The sequence below is a fragment of the Pteronotus mesoamericanus genome, unplaced genomic scaffold (genome assembly GCF_021234165.1).
Source record: "Pteronotus mesoamericanus isolate MK-2021 breed Mesoamerican mustached bat unplaced genomic scaffold, CSHL_Meso_final scaffold_36, whole genome shotgun sequence".
Classification (NCBI taxonomy): domain Eukaryota; kingdom Metazoa; phylum Chordata; class Mammalia; order Chiroptera; family Mormoopidae; genus Pteronotus; species Pteronotus mesoamericanus.
This window is the reverse complement of record NW_026555313.1, coordinates 22,736,951-22,760,451: the sequence shown is the minus strand read 5'-3', so window position 1 is coordinate 22,760,451 and position 23,501 is coordinate 22,736,951. Positions and strand designations below refer to the sequence as shown.

The 23,501-nt window shown below is 49.6% G+C and overlaps 1 protein-coding gene across 1 annotated transcript; it reads left to right on the top strand.

Moving 5' to 3' along the window:
- On the top strand, positions 1 to 21,617 carry SCN4B (sodium voltage-gated channel beta subunit 4). The gene is made up of 5 exons (XM_054592334.1): positions 1 to 364; positions 10,197 to 10,369; positions 11,308 to 11,536; positions 14,011 to 14,140; positions 17,672 to 21,617. Exons 1-5 carry the CDS (start codon positions 301 to 303, stop codon positions 17,763 to 17,765), a joined length of 690 nt encoding a protein of 229 aa, XP_054448309.1. The 5' UTR covers positions 1 to 300; the 3' UTR covers positions 17,766 to 21,617.
- Positions 21,618 to 23,501: the final 1,884 nt, after the last annotated feature.

The window sequence follows — 23,501 nt, the reverse complement described above, 5'->3', positions numbered from 1 at the left end:
GCGCTTCCAGGGCAGAGGCGCTGCGACGCTGGCTTCTGCGCTCGCTCAGCGGTCCTCCTGCTCCTCCTGCTCTTCACACTCCTTTTTCTCCTCCCCTTGCCCTCAGCTACCGCTCCTGCAGCCGGCTCCTCCTCTGCCTCCCTCCCCTGCTTCTCGCGCTCTCCTCGCTAACTTTCCCGAGGCCCTGCCGGCGGCGCAGAGCTCCCCGGCAGCTTGGGGCCCACTGCGGACCGCGGGCTGCCTGCTCGGCTGTGCCCCTATCCCATCCCCGCACCACTGGCGCGCTCCGGAGAGAACGGAATGATGCCCGGGGCTGGGGACCGAGGCGTAGTCCGGGCGAGATGGCTGGGCGCTGGGATATTGGGTAAGGCAGCCCCAGCTTAGTCTCTTCTGCCTCGTCCCCGACTCTTTCTCCAGAGGAGAGGACACTTAGAAGCTCAGTGCCAGGAGCAGGGTGGGCTTTACAGTGCGGAACCGAATGAGCGCCGCTGCTTTCATATTCCTGCTGGAGCCCGGCTGGGTGGGCTATCCCAGGCGCGAACCTTGGGCGTCCCCCGCCCCACCGGCCAGTCAAGCCTCGCCATTAGTTCTCTGCTGTCTTTGGCGCCTTCCGCTCCAGACTTCTGGAGCTGGATCTTGGGACTGCAGGGCAGGTTTTCTGAGTTCAGAGGGTTCGGTGTGTTGGGGGAGGTGGTCTGTACCTTGGGTGGTTTGCACGTGTGACTTGTTGGGATGGTGGTTTCTATCCCTGCCCAGAGCTGTTTGCAACTTGGCTGATTGTTACCCGGACGTCACACATGCAGCAATTGGGGAAGGGGGCTCCTCCTCCTCCTGGCCCTTTTTCTGTTGGGCTCCTCTGCCCTCTGCCTCCTGCAGTGCCCACTGCACTATCTTCTCGGCAGCTCCAACACTACGGCCCGGAAGGGGTCGGAGGGACTTGGAAGATCCATGAATCCCCCTTTCAGGAAAGGTGTTGTCTCTCTTGGTACAGATTCCATAGGGAGGGCCTGTTTAACCTGCTTCTGGCTCTTCATTTTGGGAATGAAGATGAAAACTTAGGAGACACATCCAGAGGACACAGAAGGAACAGAGTATTAATATCTATGAATATGCACATGATAGTTTTGAGTGTCAAACAAGAGATTAGGAGAATGTAACTCCATAAATCATAGATGGATTTCAATGTAAGCTGACTCCATCTTTGGCAACTGCACCTCGTCCAGTTTATATTGGTGAGATTTGGCTTTTGGCAGCTGCCCTCCATGGGGTTAGGTACATAATGTAGGCAGTTGTGCTGAAAACAGGGAGACAGAAACCTTTAAGGGAGGTACTGCTGTTCTGGCAAATGTAAATTGTATGCACAGCTGTCATGTTGGCACCTGTGGTGGGAGGGGGATGGAGTATTTCTTTACTTGGGGGCCACTGATTTACTTACACCCTTAGTTCTAGATAGGTTAATACTGGTGTTTTCTCTGGTACTTTTGGCGCTGCTGTCTGCTGATTTTCACAGTGTCTCCCATGAAACGGACCCCCGTGAGGCCTGAGGCTCCCCGTCATGGGATGGGCACAGTGCCACTCCATACTAGCTCCCCCTCATCTCATCTCTCATCAGCCCAAGTTCCCACTTTGACCATGGCAGTGGTACTGGGTCACTGGGGAATTCAAACTCACAGTCATTAAACTAGCCCACTTATCAATACCTACTGCTGCTTAGTTGGGTGGTGGATGCCAGTGTTTGGGCTCTTAGAATATTCATAGAACCAGCCTTTTGTGGGAAACCACACTGTACACTAAGTGTATGTATGCGTGTATGTGTGGGGAGGAAAGGGTGGGCAGAGTCTTGGTACTTTTCTCCAGGCGGAAGCCCCTACCTCCTTTGAGGACTGTGCAGCTGGCAGATCAGGTAGGGCCAGGGCCCGTTGGGGCAGGTTTGGATGAAGCCCTCCCTGAGCTACTCTTGGGGAGGCCAGGAGAAAGCAGAGTGATTTGTAGGTGGGTGACTAGCCAGCTCCAGAACTAGTCTTACCTGCTCTGTTCCCAGCCCCACTCGCCCCCCTGGTGGACCTTGCCAGGTAGATGCTGCTGAGCACTCACAGTGACATTGCCCTGAGCTTGGGTCACAGATGCCATCCTTGCTCTCAGTCCAGTGGGGAGATGTGGAGCCAACTGGACAGTTAACTGGAGATGTTCCCTGGCAGCCTCTGAGCTGGCAAGAACTTTGGAAACCATAGCACCGAGCTCCCATAAGGATGAGGAAACCATGCTCTGGTGAAGGAGGTGACTTGCTAAACTGTGCATGGCCAATTGATGGTCAGATGGGACAGACGCCAGGTCTCTTGGCCTCTGTCGTACTAACTTGCCTTCCAGTTAATCAAAGTCTGGTGAGGGGAACTTCTTGCAGGTATTGTTCTGATGGGCTATAGACTGCAAGGAACTCTGGGGCATGGGTATGGAGCGGTAAATGCTGGGGGTGGGGTGCAGAGTTACTGTTCTCACAACTATGGGGACTGGGAATGGAGCAGTAAGCTCCCAGGAGTCTTCTAATCCTCCCCATATCAAACTCAGTCTCACAGACTGAGACTCAAGTGATTATGATAACCTGACAAGATACCCTTTTCTTAACTGAGAAGCAGTTTCTAAGGCTGTAGATTGCAATTGAGGTTTATGTGGGTGCCAGTCCCATCTTAAGTATGTAACTGGTAATATATCTGTCCTGCACACCCCTTCCCTGTTTCCTGATTTGCTTAATTGCTGTGATCTGTGTTTAATTATCACTTGTGAGGGTGCTATGTTGCACAACCCTCCTTCCCTTGGTATATATTTATTAAGGGCTTGTTTAATGAGAGAGCAATTAAAGAGAGGGTTCTCAATGTCACTCAAGAGAAAGGAAAAGGAAAGGGTAAGTAAGGAGTACATGAGAGGAGAGGGAAGGGGAGAATGGAGGGAGGCCCCAGGTTTGAACCTGGAACCAGTTTAGTTCTTTTTCTGGAGATGCAAGCCTATGGGGTATCCTCAAACCCTTATGTCTGGCCACCTCTTGGTGAGATCAGAATGACAGGCAGAACCTTGGCACAGATTCTCCCACTTTGCCCTATTGCTGAGGGTATAGGGATCTCTGCATAAGCCATGGGCTGGCCCTGCCAACATACCTGTTCTGTGGCCTGCAAGAGGAGGGACAGGCACACTGTTTGGAGTCGTTTGCAAAGCTGGTTTTTGTTGAGCATTCCAGGATGTCTCAGGGGCATGCTTCTATCCCAGCAAAGCTCCTGGGGGTGGGCAGGAAGCAGGCAGGTTGCCTAGGGAGAGGCAGCTGAAATCTTTCCTTTGTCTCTGGGCCCAGGGGCCTCGCCTGGCCCAGCCCTGCCTCGCACAGCCCCTAGGGCCTGCACCCCAGGAGGGGCCTATCCTGCCGGCCTCAGTCTGCTTTCTGCTGCCCACATTTAACTCTGAGTCTATCTGACTCCCCTGGGGCCAGAGTGTATCAGCTTTCCTGTTAAAGTCAGCCAGTTTCTGTCTGCCATGCCAGGCAAGCCTTTGGAGCTGAACTTAGAGTAGGCGCTGCCCTGCCCCTCTTTCCTTCCCCCACACCGAGTGGGTGTGACCGATGCTTGGATGTGACATTTGCCTTGGAATATCTGATGGTAGCCATTAGATTCCTGCTGGTGTGAGTATTGGATGTTAACATTGGCATGCACTGAATACTTTTTTGCTTTAAGAAAACTTGGGGGGGTCCTTTTTAGACAAAAGTGCAGCAGCTTGATGAGGATGGGGTTGGGCTGAAGACTTCAGAGTATGGCAAACAAAATGGTTACTCTGAGAGTGGACAAATGGTTAGGGCCTTTTAGTGAGCAAAGACAAAACTTTGGGGCTCAGGATTGAATCCTGCAGGCTGATGAATAGAAGTTATTCATCAGTCCCATGGTATCAGAAACAGGTCCCCCAATTCCAAATACACATGGACTCCTTCAAATTCTAGAGTTAGGTTTTGGACAAAGCAAAGGAAGCTCTTCTTTACTCAGGGAAACAGCCAGCCATATGGAAATAATTACCTCCAAGAGGTGGTATGGGTTGCGGGGAGGGGAGTATAAAACAATGTGCAAATGGTCTGGAGACATTCTTGGCTGACATTGGTCATTAAGCTAAGGGTGCTCTGGTTACATCCAGACCTGTGACGGAGGCCAGACCTTTCCCCCTCCCTCCTTTCAATCACTATCTTCCTCTACCTGCAGAGTGCCAAGGTCATGGGGATTGACTCACTGAAGCCCTTCTTGTGTTTTATTATCTCATGTTTTGGCTTTATACCAAAGTGGAGAGGAAGGAAAGACAGCCATCCCTGGTATGGGGATGTGCACACCAGATGTGGTATCTCTGACTTTCTCAAGGTCAGCAGGCAGAGTAGGACCTGTCTTGCACCTGATCAGCCCTCTCCTGGCTTGGTCACCCCCATGAAGCACTCACTGTTCCAGGGGCCTCTATGGGTCCATACCTGCCCATTCTCCTTTCTCTCCCCTCCAGCACAGCCTCACGGGTGAGACTGCAGCAGACAGACCCCTGGGCTCTGTCACGAGCATATGTTCACGATATAGTCTTTCCTATAAGTCAGCTGGGCAACTGCTCAGCCAGATGCCTGCTGAGCTGCCCGGCACCAAGGAATAGACAAGAGTCACATACAGTAACTATGCTATGCACTGAGCTTTTATTGAATGCAGGTTCACTCAAAGTAGAACATCAACATACATTAATATCCTACAATTTAAGGACTCTAACAATCTAAGAGAAATATAACACACACACAGCAATCAATGGGGGATAATAAACATGAGTCCTGCAGTCTCAGTGTGCAGGTCTGGGAGACAGCATGGTGGGCAAGGGAGTTGTCAGCATCTTGCAAGGAAGGATCTCCAGAGCCAGGTGGACAGCAGGCAGGCAAAGTCCTCAGTCCAGCAGGGCAGAGCCTCAGGGAGCCGATGCAGAGGGAGATCAGCGTAGCATGGAGCAGCACTTGGGGGGGGGAGGAGCTCAGCTGTTTCAGCAGTGGTCTGGAACCTGCCTCAGTTATACCTTGACAGTGGTGTACTCCATCCTTCTGGGCCTTTTCTATAAATATCTTGGCACCCCTGATGCCAAGTGTGCAATTTGCCCAGGAGGCTATGGGTGGTCCCGCTCTGCAGACAGGGCTACTCTGATCGTGTGTGCAGATATCTTAAGTGTGTCTCCTTGCCAGATGTGTTTACTCTGACATAGGTAATTTTCCTCTTGAACCAAAGTGTCATGGCTGACTGACAGCCATTTTAGTTGACATAAGTGACTCCACTTTGTTTTATATGCTTTATGCTATCTTGATTGGACCAATGCCATTTTATTGGTCCTGCTCTCCGTCGGCTGTCCTGCACAGAAGCCTCCCAGACACAGCTGCCAGAACTTGCCTAACACTGGGAGGGTGAGCGTGAAAAGGCCAGGCTTGCCTACCTTCTCTGATGCCTTAACTTGGATGAATCTCTGGGCTTCATGGAAACATCTCGGCCTTTCCTTTTTCTCTTCAGTGTACGGTGGGAATGGCAATGCCCCACACTGGGAGTCTGGGAGTTCTGAGTGTATGAGTCAAGTCAGCCACTTAAGCACACTCTAATCAGGTAGAAATGTGCACTGTCATTAGCCAGACCTTAAGGAAATCGTTTTCTCTTCTGTTTTGGACTCTTCTTTTTCTGCTTCTATATATTTAAAGCAGTCAAAAATATTTCACTTTTGATAAGCTCTTGGATATGCCATCCTGGCTGGGAGCAGGGAAGGGATTCAGCCCTGACTGGAGTTGCCCCCATCTCCCCCAGGACCGCATTTCCTCTGCAGGGGTGCCTGTGAGCACGGGGCAGGCTGCAGCTGGGACGTCCTTTGGAGCATGGGCTCGGGCCCTGAAGGGGGCCTGCTGCTCTCAGGATGCTGCTTTCCCCTGACAGCTGCCTGTTACAGCTCTGCACTCTGTTCCTTAGACTGTGGGGGTGATGGGGGTGAGAAGCAGAGCCACGGCCTCTGACCAGAAGGCCATCTTCTAGGCTGAAGGGTGGAATCTTTCTGGTTTCTGTTCTTAGACCTCTGGTGGGGTGCTGCAGGGGTTAGGGGAGCCAAGATAAAAGGAAAATTAGGAGTGCTAAGGAGCGCTAGCCCCGACAGTATCGTTCTCTTGGAGAAGCACTGTCATAGAGTGGTGAAAAGCAAACCTACATCTGAACATTGCTTACTTTACTCACTGAGTGTGTAGCCTTAAGCAAGTAATATCAGAGTCTGTTCCTTCATTTTGAATTTTGGGGATAAAAAGAATAGTTACCTCATAAGATTAGTGTGAGGATTAAAGGAGACATTGTATATAAAATGCCTGTCCTTCCCTGACCAGTCTGGCTCAGTTGGTTGGACATTGTCCTACAAAAAGTTGCTGGTTCAATTCCCACTCAGGGCACATGCCTAGATTGTGTGCTCAGTCCCAGGCTGGGGTGTGTGCAGAAGGCAGTTGATTGATGTTCCTCTCCCTCTCTTTCTCCCATGTCCTCTCTCTAAAGATGAATAAATAAAATCTGAAAAGGAAATAAAAGTGAATAAAATGCCTGTCCTATCTTATAGTAAATACTCAGATTCGCCTTTATTATGTGGCCCTGGGCAAGATACCTAACTTCTTGGAGCCTCTGTTTCATCACCTGTGAAATGAGAAAGACTGTACCTACCTTTTGGCATTCTAATAAAAGTTGGAGTTAATATGTAAACATCCTATGGCACAGTGGTTCTTAAAGTGTCCTGCTGACCACAGCATTCCCTGGGAACATTTTAGAAGTGGGAATTCTCAGGCTCATCCTAGAGCTCCTGAATCAGAAACTCCAGATGTTGGGCGAAGCCAGCTGTAGCCATCCTCCAGGTGATTCCGATGCTCTCTCAAGTTTGAAAGCAACTGCTTTATAACAATTTCTGGCACACAGGAGCTGACCTAAGAGTGAGGGATAATGGAAATAACCTCTCAGCACTAATTGGAAACCTGGTGGACAAATCCTGCTATTTTAAAATGTATTACCTTGCTTTGGGGTGATAGAAATATCTCTCATTGATCTCAGGCAAATCACCTAACCTCCTATGTTCAGTTGTCTCATCTGTTATATAGAGCCATTATAGTACTTCACTCATAATGTGGGTGTGAGGATTAAACATGCCTGGCATATAGTAAATGCTCAATAAATACATACAACCGGTCCTCGAATTAGGTCATTTCATTCAATGTCGTTCTGAGACAACATAAATAAGATGGCATAGGAATTAACTCCTGTTTATACCAGCTGTCTTATGGTGAGTTGGTTTCGTTTTGCATTGTTTCGCTTAAAGTCACAGAACTTATGGACGATGAGAAGTGAGGACTTCCAGTGTTAGCTATTATCAACAATGGCAGGAGTCATGACTGGGTTTCTGGACCATGGGGCCTTATTTCCGAGCTTCGAGGTAAGAGCATACCACTTTGCCTTCAGAAGCTAAGGTGAGATGAAGAGCTGAGGGAGCCCTGGGAGCAGGGGCTAGGCTGCCAACTCTCCTTGGAGCTACTTCACTGTAATTCACGAAGCATTGCTCAGGTGCACCACGCATCCTTATCTCCTGTGGGCGAAGCAAGAGGAAACTGGTTTATGATGCACTCCAATACCATGAAGTTTGACTAACGAGGTTCTTCCTTGAGAGTGAGGATGGGAGAAAGAGCAAGGTCGGTGACCTTTGAAACAAAGACTGACCCAGGCTGGCTTGGAAACAAGAACAGTTCTGAGATTTGCCTGCAGAGCTGGGAGCTGACCTCGGCTAAGAGGGGTTCCAGTGGGCCCAACCACTAAACCCAGTCAGCTCAGCCAAGTCTCCTCCCATATGGAGCTTTGGTTGTTCTGTCTCTAAACTGAAGCAGTGGAATTAATGGATCAGTGTGGGCCCTTTAGCTCTAAACGGCTGGCTGGAGGTCCAGATTGTTGAGGGAAGCCCAGTCTAAGAAAAGTCAGGGAAACTTTGGGATAGGAGGGAGGGCAGCCAGGTGGCTTTGGGCAAGCCACTTTGCTCTGCTGAGCCTCACTTTTCCCACTCATAAAATGTGATTAGTAACACCCACCTTACAGATAGGAAGTGAGAAGGAAATGAGACTACTCATGTGTAGCACTTCGCAAGAATCTGGGTTCAGGAAAGGGGCATTATTCTCAAGGGCCACTAGGAATGTAAGCAGGGCCCCCTCTGAGTTCTCACCCAGGGTGACTACTAGCACCATTTTATCTAGTGGCAAGGAGAGGTGGCGTCCAAATCTGACCCTCTCCTCCCAAGGTCTTAATGTGCCATGGGGTTTTCTTAAGGACTTTGTAGGCTAGGAGGAAGGCCAGGTCCCCTTATAAGGACTCATGAGGTGGCTCCCAGAAGCCATGAGTGTGTCAATGTAAGAAACATTCAAATGTGTAGAGAATTTTGTGAGTTTATTTGAGCCAAACTGATGAGAATTGCTGGGACACAAAATCTCAATGGATTGAGGAAATGCTCTGGGAAATGGCAGTTTTGCACCTTACTTTATTCATTACAATAAAAAAAAAAGTAAAGGGGTTACATGGAAGCCATTGGTGACAGATTAGGGATTAGGGAGGCAGGAGAAAGCATAGTGGAAGGGAGGACCTTTGGGACTGGATAAAAAGTAAAATGATAGACACATACTTCTTTTTGATAGGTGGGTACAGGATAGTTAGCAGTTGGCACTTAACATGGAGGTATGTTATCAAAGATGCAAAAAGACAACAGACAGGCTTAATTAAGGTAAAGATTGACTTTTGTCAAGGAAGATTCGAGCCTAGGACATGACTACTTGCCATAAACTGCTTTTAGTTAATATATTTTAATTTCAGACCATCCTTTGCTGTTACTTTAGGACTCTGAGTTTGTAAAGCCATCGCTCAGCGCTCCCCCACCCCACAGCTGTCAAGTTGGCATGTGGCCGCCTTTCTCCCACGAATGAAAACTCATGGTTTCCACTTGCCCAAAAGACAGGGATGGTATTGGTATGCTGGTAAATGGGTGTGGGTGTGGGTCTGGAGGGGGACAGAGGGAGCTCCCTGGACCATCCCAGGAGGGGCCAGAGTGGGGCTGTGGGGTGGGGAGGCAGGACAGGCTACTCTAGGTCAGGAGGGGACAGAGGGTCCAGCGCCCTTTTGGCGCCATCCCCTACTTGCATGCATTCAGGTTGCCCCAGAATCTGCCTTCCCAGTGTGCCTTCAGGCCTCTTAGGAAGTTTCTCTCCCTGATCGGTTTAGTTGGTCTGCCATTGCTGCTGCCCAATGCTGAGACCAGGCCCATTCTCACTCCCCTCACCACGCAGTCCGTCCTGGCCTGTCAGTTCTGTTCTCAGGGTTCTGTTCGGTGGCCAGAGGGCTTTGGACTCAGATGGTATAGCAAGGCCCATCATGAGTGTCCCTCAGACCCTCTGCCCCTCAGGGCCTGTGGGAGCCTCCAGGGCTCCAGGACACAGAACAGTGTCTGGGTACTGTGGCTGCACTTTGATTTTTTCTTCGCTGTGTGGAGCCTCGCTCCATGCTCCCCACTCCCCACCCAACCTGGCTCCAATCCTGAAAACGTAAAAGTGGAGGCCACTTACTGTTCTAGGGAAAATTCCTGCGGCAAATCGAAGGAGGCAGTCCTGCACTTGGGACAGGGACACTGCATCACAGCAAAGGCCTCATTTTCTGGGGTTGGGGTGACCCCTCGTGGTCATTCAGAATGTCACAAGGGCTAAGTGGTCCAGAATTCAATTCTGCCCAGGCCAAGGGTGGGGGAAGAAAATGGAGAATTAAGGCCGATTTATATGTACAACCAATGGACATGAACTAAGTGGGGGGATGCTGGGGGAGGAGCGGGGCGGTGTAGGGTGGAGGGGAAAAAGGGGAGAAAAAAATGGGACAACTTTAACAGCATAATCAATAAAATATATATTTAAAAATATAAAATAAAATGTTTACAAAAAAAGAGAGAGAGAGAGAGAGAGAGAGAGAACTAAGGCTGATAGCCCTGGTAGTGTCAACTGAAGAGCATCATCTTCTTGAAGTTGAATCTGAGGGTGAGTGGAACACCCACCACCCCAGCTGAGACTCCCCTTCCAGAGCTCCAGCCTGGAGGTTCCAGTTGGGTTTTCTTAAGAGAGGTGGTGCTCCCTCATGCAGGTTTCTTCATGCTCCCTGTGTCGCTGTCGCTGGAGGTATCTGTGGGAAAGGCCACTGACCTGTACGCTGTCAACGGCACGGAGATCCTGCTGCCCTGCACCTTCTCCAGCTGTTTTGGCTTCCATGACCTTGGCTTTTGGTGGTCCTACAACAGCAGTGATACATTCAAGATTGTAAGTAGTGGCGGAAAGGACAGGATAGGACAGGTCAGATTCTCGTGTCCTCCCTTCCCTGTCTTTGGAAACTGACCCCACTGTGTAGGTCCCCACGACTCACCTTTAGTCATTCTTTCTCCCAGTCTTTGCAGCGTCTACGTAGAAAAATCTAAGTGGGAGGGATGTTTGAATCATGTTGCCAGAATTTGGGATCTGTTGCAGTTCTTGGCTGGAGTCCTCTGTTTGGTCTGAAGGAATACCTGAGACTTGTTGCTTGTGTAAAATCTAATAATTTAATTTATGAAATAAGAGAGAGACAGACCTTTGGAAGACTTGGAGAGAGGGAATGAAGAGTCCTAATGGGAGAAGGGCAGGGGAACTGGACTTGGAAAGAAGCAAGAGGGACCTGGGAAAAGAACTAGATCTGTAGGAACATTCACAGGGCTGTGGGTAGAGATGGGTCAACTAACAGGTGTTTATTGAGGACTCTGCAATCTAGTAAGGACCATAGAGACAAACATAGGGAAGCCACAAGTGACCAACTCAATATAATCAAATGGTGAACTTGGAGGGTGCTGTAGGATTGATCTATGTCTTAATGGAGGGCCTCAATTTAGATGGACAGGGAGGGGATACAGGTCAGCAAAGGCTGGAGGAGTGGCAGAGGGGGGTGAGTGTGGTATTTGCAGGAGTTGTTATGAAACAACTTTTAGGAAGAAAGCAGCAAGAGCTGGGCTACATCTCGGGGAGACTTCAAAGAAAGAGTATGGGTTTAGCCTGAAGCAAAGGAAATTCAGGTTAGACTGGCAGAGCTAGTGAGACTTGAAAAGAAAGCAGGAGGGAGGGACCACTTCTGAGATAGGGCAGGGGCCCAGGGAGTGGGCTGGAGTGATGTCATGACCCTTGAGGACCCCGATTCTTTCTTGTCCACTGTCTCTCCCCCGTATACCTCTCAGCTCATCAACGGGACTGTGAAGACTGAGAAATCTGACCCCAAAGTGCATTTGAAAATTGATGACCGCATCTCTCTGGAGGGCTCCACCAAGGAGAAGATGAACAACCTTTCCATTCTGCTGAAGGACCTGGATTTCAGTGACACGGGCAAATACACCTGTCACGTGAAGAATCCCAAGGAGAAAGATCTTCAGCATCAGGCCACCATCTTCCTCCACGTGGTTGATAAACGTAGGCAGTGAGGACAGAGACAAGGGCAGTGGAATGGGAAGGTCTAGAGGGTACCCAACTCGATGTTATAGTGAAATGGTAAAATGGACCAAACTGGTGTTTTCTTTCACTTTACTCTTTCAAGAGTTAAAGGAGTTACATCTAGAACCTCACAAAACTTAGCCTGAACACTTACTCTGTGACCGAATAGCTTATAAAATACACTTAGCTCCTCTGAGCCTCATTTTCTTCATCTGTAAAATGGGAACATGGTTGCATTCTCCTAGGGTTGTTGTGAGAGTCAGAGAAGCTCCATGGGAGGGTTTTGTGGTGGGTAAAGCTCTCTCTGTAAATGCTGGTTATTACTACTCTTGTGTATTCCTTTAGCAAAAGTTGATTGAATTTCAGGTATTCAGGTAGTACCACAAAGTGCTATAAATGCTACACAGGGTTCTTACTTGAGGGATTTACAGTTCAGGGTGGGACAGAAAATAGGGTGGGCCAGAAAGCTGAAGTAGAGGTAGAACATGTAGAGATATAGAAGTGTAGAGCACACTTCTCTTTTTCCACCAGCCCACCACCCACTCACAGAATGGACTGGTAAGAATGGTCTGGCTTCTCTGGAGCTTAAATCCCCGTTGAGCATTCTAGTCTGATACAGGTGGGAGAATTAGACAATGAAGAAGCATGTGATAAAGAGCCAAATAGTCACATGACCCAGACACTGAAGGTGGGGCTAGAGGAGTTAAGCTGGGTTTTGTGGAGGGGGAGCCTGGATGGCTAGGAAGATGCAGAAGCAGGAAAAAAGGGAAGGGACCTTGCTCAAGGGTCCTGATTGTGCTGTGTTCCATGTGTTCTGGGGCTTCACTGCTCTCCAGGATGACATGGAATGCCTGGAGCAGGACATGCTCATGAATTCATTGTTGGCTGTAGAACAGAGCCAGAGGCCATCGGGCAGCTTGCTGTGAGACTGGAGTCCGTCATCTGAGTCAAGTCTGCATACGGTATCACCTCTTCCTCTCTGGATGTCACCCACTTTGTGCTTAGCCTTTTCAGGAGGGAAGAGAAGGGGAAGGGAACCAACATTTATGTAGCATTTCTGAGTACCAGACACTAAGTTAGGTGCTCTCAATTTTCGTGTGCTCCTTTGCTGCTCAAGCTGATCTTCTCTTCATTTTTACAGATTCATTCATCTATTTGTCAGCAAATATTTATCGAGCACCTTCTGTGTGGCAGAAGTTGCATTCTAGGTGCTGAGGTTATAGCATGCACAAAATAGACAAATTCTTGCCCTTATGGAGATTATCTTCTAGTTGGGGGAGATATACAGAAAACAAGATAAAGAAGAATGGCTCATGGTAGGGAGGAAAAGTAAAACGGGGAAGGAAGCATGTGGAAGCAGGGTCACTAGGGAAGGCCTCACTGGAAAAGGTGACATAGAGTAAGAACATTTGAAGGAAGTGGGAGAGGAAGAGGCTGTGAGGATGTCTTTGGGAAGATAGTCCAGGCCTAGGGAACTGCAAGTGCAAAGGCCCTGAGGCAGATACTTGAAAAAGGAGGAGGCCAGTGTGGCTGGAGCAGGGCAAGTAGTAAGAGGTGAGTCAAATTAAGCCAGACTGTGTGGGTCTCTGCAAGCATGAATGAGATGGGGGCCACTGAAGAACTCTGAGCAGAGTTAATACTGGAATAGGCTCCCTCTGGCTGCTGTGTGGAGGACAAACGGTGGAGTGAGGAGTCCAGTTTGGAGGCTACAGCAAACATTTAGGCAAGAGATGCCAGAGTGGTGGTTAGGGGTCAGATTCTGGATTTTTTTGTAATTAGGATCATCAGGATTCTTAGGTGGATTGGATATGGGGTTTGAGAAAAAGAGAAGAATCAAGGATAAGTCCAGGGAGTTTGGTCAGAGCAACTGGAGAGATGGAATATTTTGAATGAAGACAGGGAGGCTGTGCATAGAGCAGGTTTGTGAAGAAGGTGAGAGTTCAATTTTCAGATGAGGAAACAGAGGCAAGAAGGGCTGAATGATCTGCCCAAGGTTCCAGCATGTTAGTGACTGCTGAAATCCTGTAATTAAAATCCAGACTGACTCCAAAGTCTTCCCACCACATGAACGATGTAGGGAGAGCCTTAATTTTTTTTTCTGCACAGGCGAAAAAGACCTAGAAAGGGGCAATGATAGTTTCATGGGGCAATTTGGGGGCCTGGAGTTTGAATTATTTTAGAACCTGTACATATGTCTGTGGGAGGATGTGTGGGGAGTGGGGGAGAAGAGGGGCCCCCTTGTGTGTTGTGTTATCCTGGTGGGTGCCATGTTCCAACCTCTCCTGCTTCCTGCTGTGAGACGCAGTGGCGGGGGTTGGGGGCCAGGGGTGTGGGGGGTAGGGAGACATGTCCCAAATACTGGGGTTGGAGGCTGTGTAGTCACGTGGCGCTTGGCTCTAGGTGACTCCTGTTCCCCTTGTTCACTCCCTTCTCTCCTGGCTGTGCCCATGTAGTGGAAGAAGTGGACAACACGGTGACGCTTATCATCCTGGCTGTCGTGGGCGGGGTCATTGGACTCCTTATCTTCATCCTGCTGGTCAAGAAACTCATCACCTTTATCCTCAAGAAGACTCAGGAACAGAAGTGAGTTGGCGCCAGAGCACACTTCTCTTTTTCCACCAGCTCACCACCCACTCACATCTCTTGCGTGTTCCCAGCATCCTCTAGTTCCACTCTCACCTGGTTCCATCAGTCTTTATCCTTCCATACATCCCCTCATTCCACCCTATCTTCTTAACTCTACCACTCTCTGTCCTATCCCTGTAACCCTCCTCCCCTCTGCAAACCTCATTCCCTATTCCCCATCCTCCCAAAAGGTATTTATTGAATATGTTGAATTCATTGAGTGCATGACTACAACCTATTTACTCCTTCCCATTCCACTGTCTTTCTGCCCATCCCATTAGCCTCTCTCTTCCTACTTGTACTACCGCAGCCCCAAGTCCTACTAGAGTATTTAGGAAGCCCTTTTGGTTTAATTCAGAGAAAATATCAGATTCCATGTACAGAAACTCTAAAATAGGAAGACCTTTCTGGAGGCTTGGGAAGTTTTTCTGTGACATTCTGAAAATTCAAATGGGGGATATTAAGAAATCTAAAAAGGCTGATATTGCTTTCTAGGAAGCTTGAGGTTAAATTCAAACATAAAATAGACATCTCTAAGGGGGAGGGGAGGGAAGAATTGTCAGAATAGGTGGAGACTGTTGCAATACCTGCCCAGGGAAAAGACACTGAAAGTGTGTTCTTAGCAAGAAAGATGAGGGGAGGCAGGCCTGCCATTGGAGCAGAGAGGTGACAGTAACGGGGAGGTAGACAAGGAAGGGAAAGCTTCTTTGCTTCTGTTTGCTTCATTCTGCTTGGCTGAGGAGACGGAATTAGTCTGGGAAGGGCAGAAATTACATCGATGAGAGGAGAAGAAGGCTGAAGGCAGGGAAGATGTTAAGGGTGTTGGGGTGAGGAGCCACTGGGCGCCCTGTCCCAGGTCCTGGCTGAGATGAAGAACCTTTGAGTTGTCTCCCTGCATCATGGCCAGAGGCTGTGAAGGGTTTGGAAATCTTCAGAGGGGCCAGGAGCATAGAACAGGACCAAATTTTGTTGTTAATAACCAATGTTACTATTAATGGTGAGCAAAATTGAAGAAGGATGTATTTAACGTATGGTTTAAAAGCACTTAGAAAAGAAAACAATGACCCTTGGGTGCCACCATAGGTTCACTGAAAACAAGACAGGCTAACTGTTTTCTTGCTCGGGCAGTGGTGGATCAAGAGACTGCCACAGATTCTAGCACCTCCTGTCATTGACCAAATGCCTACAATGTGTCTCCAGACATTTTTATGTAATAATTATAATTTCCATTTTACAGTTGAGCAAAGCGAAGCTCAGAGTGGTTAAGTGCCACTCTGCCCAATGCCAGACAGCTAGTAAGTGATAGAGCTGGGATTGGAACCCTGGATTGTTTGGGTTCAAAGCTTGAACCATTGCCGTTATCCCCTACTGATTCATGAAGTATATCTAGAGCTCATGCATTCATTCTTTCAATCAGTGGCTATTTTTGAGGTACTGTGTGCAAAGGCACTGTGTCAGGTGCTGTAGGAAATTCTGGAAGGAATGACAGTCTGCTCTTAAGTGAAGGATGTGTACACAAGTAAATGTAATAGAAGGTGGAGGGGATCAGTGGCAACAAAGAGGTGTGATAGAATGCTGCAGGGGCTCAGAAGAGGGTGGAATACTAAGGAAGAATTTCTGGCCTAAGGGAGTCTGTGGTAGGCCTTGATAGGTGGATATAATTCATGCCCTGGGGAGGGTGAAGAGAAGGCTGCTTCAGATGGGGGAACCACCGAGAGAGAAGGCAGAAAGTCTAGGAAGTGGGCATGCGTCTGGAGAACAAGGCACTGCGTTTGTTGGCGTTGGGGGCGGAATAGGATTGGAAGGAAGGGGACAAAAACCCTGTGGAAGGGGTTGGTGACAGGCACTTGGGGACCTGGGAGTCCAGGCTGAGATTGGCTCTCCTGACTGTAGGGGAGCTGGTTAGGGCTTGCAGGGCCTGGTACAATCAGAGGCCTTCAGAAGAAAGGGTCTGGCCACAGTGGGCAGATGGACTGTGTGGGGGAGGCTGGAGGCAGGCCCTGGTGAAACCCGAGAAGGGTCTTCTGAGTGGCAAGGAAAACCAACATTAAGAGCAGAAATGGAGTGTCCTCCTGAGAAGAAGGAAGGTGTTGGGCGGCTTCACATCATCAGTTCCGGGCTTTCGCATAAGGGTGTGTGGTTCCCTCTGTCTGAAATGTCTCCTCCCTATTTTCCTGCTCATCTTTCTTGGTCTCAGCTTAAGTGACACTTCCAAAGAGCCTTCCCTGATCTCTAGAAGGAGCCTTTCTATATTGAGTCCCTCCTTGGTGTACCTTTTTCAATATCAAATTCCATGAAAAGTCACACATTTTCTGAGGGTAGGTACCATGTAAAATTGCCTACCTTTCTAGTCTTACAGTGCCTGGTACCCAGTAGGTTCTTGGTGAAGAAATATGGATGGTTAGGTAAATAGGAATTGGCAGGTTGACTAGATAGACACTAGATAAATAGATAGACAGACCCATCTCAGTAGAGGTCTTTAGCAGTGTGTCACAGGATCTGCTTGTTCATGGTTATTAAGATTTGAACTACACTAGGAATAATATACTTAACTGAATTTCCAGGAACCTAGTGACCATATTGGAGAACAAATTTGGGATCTAGAAGATCTTGATAGGTTGGGTGAATTTCTGCAAGATGAAACTGATGCTGACAAAATGTGAAGTCTTTCCTGAGGGACTCAAACCTAACTATGCAAGCCCAGGGCAAGGCTAAAATGTAGTTTAGCAACAGCAGCTATGGAAAAGCCTTGCACATTTTCAAGAGCAGAATGGGTGTGGCGCAGCAGTTAGGTCTTCCCTGGAGGCCTGGGCACTGCTGTTGAGGTAGGATGAACTGAAATAGGAGCATGTTGAGCACAGGCAGTCAGGGTGGCCATGCTCCTGGACAGTGTATTCCCATCTAAGCATTTTTCCATCCTGCTGCCTTCTGCACTGTCCCACCTGCATCTGCGCACACTTGCCATCCTTTGTGCAGAACCCGTGCTCTGCCCCTTCCCTGCTCTTCTTCCACAGTGGGTTCCAGGATGAAGGGCGTGCTGGGGCCCTGGGGGAAGGGCTCTTTGCCCTTGGCCTACTGCGCCCGGCCTGGACCCTTTCCCTGGGTTGGCATAGCATGGGGATTACCCTGGTTTGGCTTCCTCTCAGCACTGACACCTGGGAACAGGGCCTGACATCCTTGCCTCCTGCCAAGCCGAGATGACTAGGTGATGGCTAGCCTTAATGAGTGCTTTCCATGTGCCAGGCGCCATTGTAAGTGCTCATTGATTCTTCCTAGCAACCCTGTAAAGAAGGTGTCATTGTTACAGCCATTATATAGATGAGGAAACTGAGTTACAGTGCTTAGGCAACTTGGCCTCTGGCTACCTAAACTCTAAGGAAGGCCAGGGAGAGAGCTGGGTGCAGGGGGCCATGGCTCCCCATCCACAGTGTATCCAGTACTCTCGCTTCTCCTCTCACCAGTGCCCTTCTCTCCTCCCTTTCTCTCCAGGAAGGAGTGCCTTGTAAGTTCCTCAGGGAATGACAATACTGAGAATGGGTTGCCGGGCTCCAAGGCAGAAGAGAAACCACCAACAAAGGTGTGAGCCCCAGCTTGGGGCCAAGCAGCCACGGAGAGCCTCACTTTCTGATGATGAAACATGCTTGAGCCGTGTCTGTGAACCCACGTGCCTGAGACATCTGCTGCTTGGCTGAAACTGTAGTTTTTCTGAGCGGGGAGAAAATGGGGTCTTGTCCAGCCTGCCACCTCCCTTCCCCAGCCAGGGCTTCCCAGGGATAAGGGTTGGTGGGGGGTGGACAGGCAGTGGAATGTTCAGGAAAGAAAAGAAAGGGCTCAGAGGGTGGAGGGTCTGTCCCCCCAACACCTAGGTAGGTGGTTCTCCTTAAGTCTCTCCGCCCTATAAGAACAATGCCTGGGTTTTCCTCCAGATTTCTCTTCTAGAGAGACTTGGGGGACCAGTGAGGGCTGCCCCAGTAGCTGGGACCTGTGTGTGGAGTACTAATCTTTGTGATGGTGGGAGTGGCCTAGAGGGCCCTGTGCAGGATCTGAAGGTGGGAGGCTACTGGAGGGGGGCCTACAGTGAGAGGCTTTGATGGATTCCTGGCCCCCCATGTTCCTCTGGTGAGGCACTTCTCCTTATCCCCCTGACGGCAGGGTGCTTCCCTGCCTTGGGCCCACAACCCCTACTCTCCCCACCCGTGCTGCTCTGGACCCTGAAACCTCTTAACTGGGGCTCACTGCTTTGGTGTTGGGGGGGTCCTGGCCCACCTAGCCTGCTCCTCTGATATCTTGGTTCCTGAGAGGCTCATGAAGGGGCCTCCTGGGCCTTTCTGAAGCACTGGGGTGCTGCCTACCCCTTCCCTAGCATTTCAGAGCTGCGGAGGAGGGAGAGCCAGTGTCCTGGGCCTTGTGGTTACTGGAATGCCTACTCCAGCCCTCCTACTGCTGGCCACCATTTTCCTTGGCATGGCAGGACCATTGCCACTCCTGGGAACTCCCAAGTCTGGTTCTGCCCTGCTCTTTCCCTGACATGACAGATGGCATCATCTTGCTTGAGATGTTACACCTTCCCCTCCTGCTGGCTTGCTCCTCCTGTGGCCTCTGCCACACCTTCTCCCCTGGCCCAGGGTTGCCCTGACCCAGTGTTGTTTCCAACCCTGGGTTAAGGGCTTGCCTTCAACTCAGGGATTCTCTTCCTTTGGATGAGAGGGCCCTTGGGTTTTCTGGCTGCTTCCTGCCCAGCTATGCCACCCTCTCTTCCATCCTAGGATAGGGGAGGAGCAGGGAGAGAGTGCCGCAGGCTTCCTTTGCTTTTCCAAGAACTGGTTTACACACCTCTGTGTGGGGGGCTAGACTGTGCCTTAGCTCCTGGGTCCTAGCTCCCTCCCTCCCTCTTCAGCCCATACATAGCAGCCACCTCTGGGGTGGCACTGGTGAGGGGTCTCCAGTGGCCCTCACCCAGGGTCATGCAGTGGACCAGGGAGCTGGAGTTGTGTCACCAGTGGCTCCAAGACTCAGTCGGTCAGTGACTGAGTCTTGGAGACACCTGCCAAGTACTCCCATGGGGGTCCCTGACAAAGGATGTAGTAATTTTGGGAGTGGGCCCTCCTGATGGAAGCCCCCTTGTGTTGTCCCTGTGGAGTAGAAATGGAGAAGTGAGAGATAGCCTGGAGCTCTGATAATGAGGGTCTCTACCATCTGCTCCCTCGTTCTCTTACTGAATTTCTGAGACTTGTTCTCTGGGCCCCTGGGAGGGATGGGGGAGTAGCCCCTTCACCAGAGTGTACGGATGCTGCCTCAGGGCTCCTCCTTCCAAAAAGCAGCAGCAAGCTTCCACAAGGGTGGAGATGGGGGGAGAATGTGAATCGGCAGCACCTGCGGGCACCAGGACTGTGGCCGGTGGCCTGTGCTTAACCTATGTGTCCATAAGGTCCTATTCTGATCTGCCTTTGTCCCTTCTGCACTTTTGCACCCAGAACTCAGCCTGGGCTCTGGTTCAGATTTTCCTGGTTTTGGGAACAGACAGACCAGAGCCACTAGCTATTCAGAAAAATTTTATACCTACCATCATGCAAAACTGCTTTCTCTCTTCCCAGCTTCAGCATTTGGTTGGGCAATGTCTTGGGCTCCCCTTACTGAGGAAAGGCATATTTGAGAGGCGGCCCAGGCACAGAGAGCTGGGAGAGGGGGCTCATCATCCTTTCCACTCTTGCCTCTATTGCTGCCTAGTAAGTGGGTCATGCATCTTCTCAGGGCTCAGCTTTTTCCCCATCTGTAAAATGGGTGTAATACTACCTACCTCACAGGATTGTTGTGAGGCTTGGCAGATTTTTGTTTAAAAAAGTTTTTGGACTTCGACAGGGATCTAGGAGGCCAGCCAGGTATTACAATTGGCGGGATGGTTCCAAGTTTGTCCCGTCCTCTTCTCTGCGTCACATCCCTGTAACTTTCTCTCTCTCTCCCTCCTCCCCCCACCTCCCCCACCTCTCTCCATTTCTTCCTCTCTTCTTACTTTCCCTCCTTGGAATTAGGAATTGTTTTAGTCTCTGTGATGTTAGAGACCTTGGCTCTGATGCTTAAAGCTTCTTGTCCATGGCTTTTGGTTAGTGGCTTTCGAGAGGTGATTGAGACTGTAGGGGTCACTTTTAGTTGCCCCAATGCCTGGGATTGTCTACTGGCACTTTGTAAGTGGGGACTAAGAAATCTAAGTTAAGTCCCCACAACAAAGAATTGTCCTGCTCCAATCCTGGGATTATACCCATAGAGAAACACTGACATCGATTTGAAGTAGAACACAAAGCCACTTCGCCATGCAGACCTTCTGTGTATGCCGGTCTCCAAGGTAATGTCCAGGGCTGGTGAGGGTGTTTTCAGGACTTGTGGGCTAGACAGAACGATTTATGAAGTGGGTCTTGGGAGCCCTGGACACATGCAGCTATGCCGACTGTAAAGTGAATGAGGCCAAAGACAAAGTCTTTCTCAGATTCCCATCCTTGACCTCAAAACAGGGCCTCAGCATTCCAGGCTTTGGGTTTCTCCTCATGTAAAAATTGAGCAGAAGGCAGCCAGAATGAACCTGTGATGCTAGAGAGGCCTGGGAGAGCAGCCGATGGAGCTCAGACTTTTCACATCCAGCTGGTTCACCAGAGCTGGAGGTGAAGTAAAGGTGTGAGAGTATATTCCTGAGATGGTGACAGGTGAGGGTGTGCTTGGTAGGCAGGTCATGCATCTTCTCTGGGCTCAGCTTTCTGTATATATAAAATGGAGGGGCATGGAATGTGCACGTGGAAATGTATGACTGCAGAGTGGGCAGGCTCCGCAGGGACGGGATGTGTGAAAGCTAAGCGTGTCCGAATTGGGAAGACACTTCAGGAGCTACTTCCCTGGCCTCAGCTATACCTGTTGGGGCACCTGGAGGCTGGGAAAGGCCAAGAAACAGAGGGGAAGACCAGCCGTACTCCTGGGCTCCATAACTCCATGGCTCCATCGTACTGTCACAGACAGCTGCCGTCAGAGGACCGAGGCAGGGCTGGGGAGGGGGTGGCAGAAGAGGAAGCGCTTCTCTGGAAAAATCTGTAGCTTGCTTTACTTTACCTTGTCCCAGGTTGGAGTCCCTACCCTCTCACATCCTACCTGATATGCAGTGCTTTGGACTACTTTATGCATGCTTTATTCCTCTGGATTGGATGACAACAATATCCACAGTCAATTTCCTATATAACTATAGATCAAAGTGATGCAGCAGGGGGCCTTGGGAGGCCTCAAGTCCAAGTGCCTCCGGGGCGGGGGGCACAGCTGTGCACAAAAATTCAGCACTTACTTTTGTTCAAGCACAGAATGGCTGTGATCAGACTGTCTTACCTTTACAACATTTTTGCATTGCAGACTTTTTATTTAGCTTTGCTTTGGATGAAATAAAAATTACATTGAATAGACATGGCCTGTGGTCTTTATTTTTGGCTAATTGGGAATTGGGTTCCAGTTTTGTTACCTGCCAGCTGTAACTGGGATGAGTTTCTTTACTTCTGTGAGACCCAGTCTCTGTGTCTAAATTGTTACTTGCCTAGGTGAGATATCGCATATAAAAGGCCTAAGAAGGTCTGGCATAGTCACAGGTACCCAAATCATATTAATGCCGATACCGTCTCTGGAGAGGTAGGAATGGTGGGAATTTAACACTGAAATCATTGCCAGGACCCTCCCTGTGTTAATGTCCTAGGTAAAAATTCTGGTAGCACTAAATGTCATCATACCCCTTTCTCAGGCTGCCCCTAACCCCAGCTTTACATTTGGATCCAGGCGGAATCTGCTTCTAACGAACAGAGGCAGCTTTAAAGAGGAAGAGCACAAAACAGCTTCCTGACTGGAGTCTATTGGCACAGCGGGCTTTGCATGGCTGGTCCCTCCAGCTTGCTGTTCCCGGGGACAAGATATCTGGGGGTGGGGGAAGAAGGAAGTTTAGGCTTATACCTCAGGAGTGACCCTACCCATGCACATTTCATATGGTCCATCTTAAGTTATTTTAACAGAGATTACCCAAGCACTCCTGCTTTCAGAAGAGTTTCTAGCTGCTGGGCATAAGGCCAGGCCGAGAAGGAATTGGGGATGCGTGCGCATGTGTGCCTGCTTATACTCTTGGACTTTATCATACCACAATTTCTCAACATACCATATTCTCCTCTTCAGCAGATTCATCTCAGACTGCTTTTCACAGTTGCAGTTGGTGGATGGGGAAGGAGCAAAGGAAACTGTATTGCAAGTTTCATGGACCAGGCCTGGAAGATGGTCACTTCATTCTGCCCCTGTGCTCTCCTAAAGGGAGACTGGCAAATGTAGTCCCTGGGTGCCAAGCAGAACAAGGAAATGTGTTTGGGTGAGCACAGAGCAGTTTGTGAGATGACAGACAGGACTGCAAGAGGTTCAGCTGCAGCTGAAGCATGGATAGCGAGGTGGGGAATGGGGAGGAGGAGGTGGGAAGCAGGCAGGGTAGGCAAGGTCTAGATCATGCAGGGCTTACAGGCTGTGCCACAGAGTTTATATTTTATTTTGTAGGCCATGGGAGCCATGGGAAGATTTCAGGAGGTGAGAGATGGGACTGAGTTGGAGACAGTAGGCAAGGAGAGGGTGAGAATGTGGGGCCAATGCAATGGCTCAGGCCAATGTGGCTTCTCGGGTCAGAGGTACGGTAGGAAGAGAATGGGGTGAAGTGCAAGGGCTGACATAATTTAGGAAGTTGAATATCCAGAGCTTGATTTCTGGGGGCTACGAGAAGAAGGTGGTTACGATGACTTCTAAGTTTTTCCTGTAGATGACTGGGTACCTAGAGGCAAGTTTACCCTGAAAGGGAACTGAGGAGAGCAGCATATTGGGGGGTGGGGAGGAAAGGTTAAGTTCATTTATGAAAATGCTGCATTTGCCCACAGCATGCCAGAATAGTAAACAGTTCAAAACAAGAGTCTAGAACTTAAAAGTAAGGGGTTTGTTCAGACTGTGGGAAAGATGGGCTCTAACATTCAGGGGCTGGTTGGATGAGGGGAGGTCACAAAGCAGGCTGGTGAGGAAGGGCAAGCAGAGTGACATTTTTGAGGTCAAGAAGTGTTTAGAAAAGAGTGTCCCTTCTTGACTTAAGGACCAGACCTCACGAAGGCCGTTGGTGACTCCGGCGAGCTCAGCGAAGTGGAATGGGATGACCAGGAAAGGCATGCAGCAGAAGTTTGCTTCCAGGGTATGCATGCATCAGCAGGGTCGGGGAGTGGCACCAGAGCATGAGGTTACAATTTCAAGTAACTTGGCTGTGAAGGGTAGAGAGAGAACTGGCCCA

Coding starts and splice junctions, on each gene's coding strand:
- SCN4B (XM_054592334.1), top strand. CDS start 301: ATGATGCCCGGGGCTGGGGACCGAGGCGTAGTCCGGGCGAGATGGCTG. Junction 365..10,196: donor GCTGGGCGCTGGGATATTGG/GTAAGGCAGCCC, acceptor TCCCTCATGCAG/GTTTCTTCATGCTCCCTGTG. Junction 10,370..11,307: donor GCAGTGATACATTCAAGATT/GTAAGTAGTGGC, acceptor TATACCTCTCAG/CTCATCAACGGGACTGTGAA.